Source organism: Gavialis gangeticus, unplaced genomic scaffold (assembly GCF_001723915.1).
Source record: "Gavialis gangeticus isolate Ggan-Ray unplaced genomic scaffold, GavGan_comp1, whole genome shotgun sequence".
In the NCBI taxonomy this organism is placed as follows: domain Eukaryota; kingdom Metazoa; phylum Chordata; order Crocodylia; family Gavialidae; genus Gavialis; species Gavialis gangeticus.
The window spans coordinates 10,831,707-10,838,520 of NW_017729004.1; the positions used below are offsets into that span (position 1 = coordinate 10,831,707).

Sequence of the window (6,814 nt, forward strand, 5' to 3'; positions counted from 1 at the left end):
CAGGGGGATTTGTGAGGGGGTGTGGCCATGTGTGTCGGGGGCATAGGGCTGTGTATGTGTGGGGGGTTGCGGGGGCACAGTGTGGGTGTGTGGGAGGTTGGAGGGTGTAGGGACACCCCCCCTGTGTGTGTAGATGCACCCTTCCCACAGGGGAAGGCACCTGGGGCTTTCCTCCCCTGCAGTGCAGCCCCTGCGGGGAAGGCCGCCGGCTCCAGCACCCGGGGCTCCCCTCCCTGCTGGGCGAGTGCAGGGGCTGCGCGTGAGTGGTGCGGAGCGCCAGCGATACAGGCTGGCCCCTCGCTGCAATGTGCAGCAGTGGCCAGAGCTGCACCCTGCCGGGTGCCTGCACCCTAAGTGCCCCACCTGCTGCTGCTGCCACCGCCTGGCGGGGCTGCACACCACGGGAGTGTAGTGCACTCTCCCTTGCACCCACATGCTACCCACCCCAACTCCGCACTGCTGCCACCCCTTTCCCCATGGGCGTGGGCTCGGCGCTGCCCCCAGCCCCACGCTCCGTGCTCCTGCCCAGCTGCAGCCAGGGCCCCGCTGCAGCTGGGTGGGAGCAAGCAAGAGACCAGGGAAGCGGAGCAGGTCCTGGGAGCTGCAGCAGCAGCTACGCACAGAAATTGCACATTGGCCGGCCAAGCCCTTGCACCCATGAGGGTGGGAGTCAGGCAATAGGGTATGTTTTGGGGGCAGCATGTACATGTACTCTCACCCTTGTGGGCAGAAGGGCTGGGTGGGACATAGGGTTGCCAGCTCTCCAGGACTGCCCTGGAGTCTCCAGGAATTTACTATACATCTCCAGGAGACTGCTGGGAGTCACCTGGGAGAGAAATGATGCGGCATTCATTAAAATAAATATTAAATGTTGAATCTGCTTTATGCAGTAGTCCAGTGGGTTTTTAAAATGTAATTGTTATGTGCATTCGCCTTCCTGACGTAGTCAGCACACTGTAATCCATAACTGATATCCACAAGCATGTAGGCATGTTTGTATTGTATGTCGTGGGCACACTGGCGTTCTGGACACGTCCTGGAATAGATTCAAACAGAGATGGCAGCACTAGCAGGGCATAATTTGCTGGGGGGCCCAGCGGGCCAGATGAAAGTGCTTGGTGGGCCAAATCTGGCCCGCAGGCCATATTTTTCCCGCCCCCAAGCTAACACGTGGCTTAGGGGTGTTAGTGCTGATAGATGTGTCCTATGATGAAGGCCTGCCCACGTATTCTCCATACACCCCTGCAAAATCATTTCATTGTTTTCATTCAGATCCATCTCTAGCGCTGTCCTTCGCTGGGATGCATGCAAACTTGACAGCAGCTAGTATTTTAGCCCACCCTTCAGCATCCTGATAAAGCTGTCTCCTCATACTGCACCACCGAGTTTCTGTGTCCATTGGCTGGCTCTTGTCTTATATTTATCCCTGGGGAAGGCACCATCTGTTCGTCCTGTGTTCATACAGCCCCTAACATAAAGGTGCTCCCAGAGCTCCTGGACACTACTGCCCTACCAATACATGAGGATGAGGATGTTTTCCTCCAGATCAGATTTAGAGCATGGCTGCAGTTCAAAACTTCAGGGTAAAGCTGGAAAATGTTTGCCTGCCTTTGGATTTTAACGCCAACTTGAAACGTAGCCTTTGTTCACAGAAGGATTCAGAAATCTTTCGGTGGATTTGGGACAAGGGTTTCCATGCACGCCTGGGATCTATGCGTGGCTTTGGCTGGGAGTTATGTGAAACTGCAGTTTTGACTGAAGTTCAGTTGAATTAGGAAATGAAAACCAGACCTCAGGATACCGACTCCCCCATCATTGTGCACAGTCAAGTTCAGCTTCAAAGCTGAATGCACACAAATAAACCTACCCGTGAAATACCTTACTTGCTGGTGCAGTACCTGGGGTGAGAAGGGAAGGGGGGATGTTGTGTCAGGACAACAGGATGCCCCTCGAGTAGAAATGACAAGGTGTCAACAGTCACCAGTGCACAGTGACAATGTTGCATTCAGCCCACTCGCTGGGAAAATATTGTTGACACATTTCTAGACATATTACACTGATAATCTATTTATAGCGAGAGCAATAGTCAAAGGCAAGTTGCATAGGCTTTTTCTAAAACTGCTCGTAACCTTTCCCAGCAAGACTCTTTGGCACTGAGATGTTATCTGCAATCCAAAAATAAATTCTGGTTGCCATTAAGTGTTAGATTAAAACTGTTCAGATATATTTTAACTCTAAGAAAGCATGACAAGACCTCTATTTTCCCCCTGCGCTCTAGCAATGTCAAGCATGACTTGTTTTTTGTTGATCTCATTGAGTCTCTAAAAGCACTGAAACTGGAAGAAAAGTTTTGAAGCCAGTGATCTGGTAAGGAAACATTAGCATTTCTCCACTCTCCGGTGTGCGTTTTTAAAAATAGGTCTGTTAACTTGTAGAATTACGAAAAGCTGGGAAAGTAAACTGGCCTGGCTTCTTTAAGAGCATTTCCTCTGTGGCTCCTGCGCTACCATGGGTGACACGATTATGTCACAATCACTTCTTGCTTCGACAAGGACCTTGTCCTCTGGCCCAGCATCCTTGGCTGCTCTGCCTCCCAGACCTGACATTTATGTGCAGAAACCTCAGCTCCTCATCCTGGGCGCCCATGCCCTTCTTGGTCTCATCTCTTCCTCTGCTCTCATTCCCTCTCACCGCCAGTTCTCTTCCTCCTGTTCTCTTTCTTCCCTTCTGCTGCTCCTTTGCATGCAGCAGCCTCCCAGTCTACCAGGTATCCTCCTTCCCCCGCTTTGGGTTCCTCATTCAAACCCATTTCGCCCAAGCAGCCATCCTGCCGCTCCCTCCACACCCTGCCCTGCCTGAATTGTTGTCCCATTTATTTTTGTCCAGTTGCGGCCCTGATCCTGGACCTGATCCATCGCTGCTGATACTACTGCTCAGCGCCCCTCTGGAAGGTAGTGATGTATGGGTTTCTAGTCTAATGCTCTTCATTTTCACGGCAAGTCTCAAAGGAGTCCTCATGCTACCCTTTCACCTCAAGGAAACAGTAGCTAGAGTAGCATGGGTGCTAAGGAGGTGCCTTGTCTACAGCCCAGAAATCACAAGTTCAAGGCTATAGCAGAAGTACTCACAGTGCAGTCCTGTCAGGTTTCAATGAATCTGCTAAATAATACCTTGTCACAAGGACATGAAAAAGGAAAGGAGCACATGGAGTTGAAAAAGCTCCTGGGATTGACCCCTAAACCTTTGGGGAGATATGGGGAGGGGGCAGATGACCCATCAGGACCCCTTTTACTCAGTGATGCTCAACTCTAAAAGGAGTCTGTCCCATGCCACAAAATCAATTTGAACGTCACTTAAGGATTGACGGGGGGGGCTTCCAGGTTGAGAGTTTAAACCAGCACGGATAAAATGCTCAGAGCCCTGCTAAGGATGTGCAAAGCAAGAAACTGGACCATTCAGTGAGGATTTCAGAAATATTGTAACCCTTCAACAGCTGAGTCTCAGCCCAGATGCTTTGCTTCGGCAGAACACCATGGCATTCCTTGACCATGACTGTGGGTTTTCAGAGATGACGCATTTCATGTCTGAGCCAATGAACTTGGGAATGATAATTATCCATTACGTAATAAAGGGGGGCACAGGCTGAATGATATGCCAAATATGAGGAAGCATAAGAGAAGCAATTAATTGGTTGCAGAGCCCTGCAGATTTATGCACAATACATTAAGAAAAATGAAGGGCAATTTGCAGAACAAGCAAAAAGAGGAGATCTCATTGTGGCTGAACCAAACAAATGCAAAGCATGAAATACAGACAGGTTAAAGGAGTGAGGCTACCCTGTTACTACTGACTGCAAACTTGACCAGCTGCATTCAGCTGTCACCCCAAGACTCAGACCTGTCTCAAGCAAAGCAGCCTGTATTCCTTCACCAAGCACATTCAATAACTTGTCATATGGTTTTACTACAGTATGCCTGCTCTTTCAGTTTGGAAGATCGCTTGGCTGTTATAAGTAGTAGCAGTGGATTCCTTGCCAAGCTCAGAACTGTTTTCCCAGCTCATTCTGCTGACCCTCTCTTTGTGTTGTTTTGCCAGATTACTTTAACATTGTGATATACCAGATACATTATCATCTCATCACCCCCATCCTCCTCCTCGACACTGAACACAGGTTTAGAAACATTTTTTTACAACAACCCTATAACCACAGTGCCCAAATGACTGACACTTCTACATACACACAGCTTAAATCTTTTTCAGCAGTTAAGTATCAAGAACATGATCCTACAAAGAGAGAAGCACGTGGGTAACTTTACTCATCAGGCTAATTTGGAATGCTTGTTTGCATGCATGAAAGGGCCTTTTCTCATGGAAGTGTAGGATGCCAAAGAGCCACTGGAAACTTTTCTAACAACCAGCTGCCAATTCCTGACCCCAGAAGATGAAATAGTATTCATTTAAACCATGACCTACAAGTCAGAATGGGAATAATTCTAATAGTTCCAGATGAATTTCTCAGCTTTCTTTTCCCTAATGAGCAGCATAATGAAGAATGATGAACATTAACCTCCATTCTACCTCGCTGATGAACTGCTAACATCTGGGAAAGTCCCAGGACAGATTTCTTGAGCCTGGGAGATTTCCTCAGATTTCTGTCTCTGATGATGACTGGTCCTATTGCATGCCATAGATATGCAAGGCAGCTCGATATCTATGTTTATACTCATTTCAGTTTATAGTAAATCATAATAAGAGAGCATCCACCCATTAAGAAAAAGAAAGGCAGTTAAGTTCTTTCAATTATTGCTGCAGCACAGTCTCTCATTACAGTGCATTATCCATAGATCTGCATGGTGTTTAGCTGTTTCTGTTCACTATGGAGAACAAAATAAGGAGAAGGGGTAACAGAATGACACTTTAAACTTAAGGGAGGGAATCAGAGTATCCTGTTTATCAGGCAAGCAACCCAGATATACCATCCGAGACAAATGCACTCACTGGAAGGCAGGAAGAGTCTTTTATTTTTAGATATGTTTTTAAAATGTGTTTACGGTACCTGGGAGGCAGATCCTCAGCTGGCATAAACTGTCATAGCTCCTCCGCTGGCAACGGGGCTATGCTAGTTTGCACCAGCTAAGGATTTGACAGATAGTTTCTCCTTCTCACAACGAAGAAAGATGAGTGTGCCCCGAAGGGAAGATCAGAATCATACATTTTTTAGATTTTTGCCTTTATGTTAGCACATGAAACGCCCTCCAACATATAAAAATAGCCCCAGTAAAACTGGAAGAACACTTATTTCCCTGGTGTGACATTTGAGCAAGCGTATGTCATTGTAATATTAGTTTCATGCTTCATTGGTTCCATATAAAGGTTTTTTTGTACATACACAGTGTCATACATGCACATGCGTGCACACACACACATTCACACACGAGACTCTCCCCCTGGATGAGTCAGAAGGAGCACTGAAAATGCTGTACGGTCCCATTACTGACTTACTGTTGCAAGAAGAGAAACAGCCATTAAATTCCATTGTGGTAAATGCAGGCAGGAAGCAGCAGCAAGGAGCTCCAGACCCAGATGTGCCCAGATGTTTGGAGGTGGCTGGGTGGGGGAGCCCGACCTGTCAAGTTTACTCCACTGACTGGTCCAGGAAGTTGAAACACCTAGTTTCTGCAGCTCATCCTCGTCTCTGCTCCTTGTGTGGGTGTTCTGCTCTGCAAAGACACCTCATCTATTCCCCCCCTGCGGCAGAGAGCTGCTGTGTGCGGCAGAGACGGAGCCCGGCAGTCCAGTGCCTGCTCCGCACACAGCCCAGGCCCCTCCCAGCTCTCATGTCCCTGCCTGCAGTTGAAAGCACCAGCCCTCTCCACCCACCCGCCCATCCCAGCTGTGTGCCTGTGGCTGTTGCCTCCTTTCTCAGATTGATACAAACACCCATTCATTTGCTGTCGGCCCCTCTCATTTAAGGCTCACGGAAGAAAGTGGAAGCCAAAAAACTGCCCCAAAGGACTCCACAGTAAGGGCAGGAACTTACAGAAACCAGGACTCAGAGACAAAGATTTGAAGGGCTTGTCAGGAGAGATTACTGTCACACAGAAGAAGCAAATGTGCGTGTAATAAATTGACCATGGCAGAAATAGACTGTGACCACAAAGGCTCTCCACGCAGAGCCAAAAACATAGGGTGGGGAAGAAGCGGTCTAGACAGAGAGGTGCAAAGTAAAAGAAACTTGTGCAGTCCCAAGGCTTTACTCTGTAAAGGGCATAAAGCTATTTATGTACTGTTCATAAGAGTTACTGGGCAAGTCCATCAGCGGGTATATATCTGGGCAGCTCCTGAGCTGTCACTGAAGCTTGGAAACCTTGCAGCAGAGGTGACACAGTGAGAAAAACTGTATTTAGTCTTCTCATCCCTTCCCCTCCGGTAACCAAACTGTTCTTTCTCTTTCAGGAATCTAATGTTCCCTTTGAACGTACTGTCAATAATATGGTCTTTGTCTAGTTTTTTAGCTCACAATCAGGCTGCCAACATTATCTTTGGCAGTCTGTTACACATTTACAGAAGCCATTTCGTCTGATGTTTAGTCTACATTCTTGCTTTTTTAATTCACCCCTGACTTACTGCTACTGTAGTGCTACTACCTTGAAGCATACTAAGGTCTGGGCTAGTGTAGATTGCAGGTACAGCTATACCAGGATGCTGAAAAACTGCATCTAATATGGGCAGAGCTAAAGCCAGCAAAGTGAAACAAGCCATTGTAACAAAAATTATGTTCGAGAAAATTATTCTGGCACACATCCAGGAGGGG

General features: G+C 47.7%; 1 protein-coding gene across 1 annotated transcript in view; it reads right to left on the bottom strand.

Moving 5' to 3' along the window:
* The window catches only part of PLCD1 (phospholipase C delta 1), a 104,811-nt gene extending 98,993 nt beyond the window's left edge, over nucleotides 1–5,818 (bottom strand). Inside the window, exon 1 of the mRNA XM_019508085.1 lies at nucleotides 5,503–5,818. Coding sequence (XP_019363630.1) covers nucleotides 5,503–5,536 — 34 coding nt within the window. The 5' untranslated portion in view covers nucleotides 5,537–5,818. The remainder of the gene's footprint in view (nucleotides 1–5,502) is intronic.
* Between the last annotated feature and the right edge of the window lie 996 nt (nucleotides 5,819–6,814).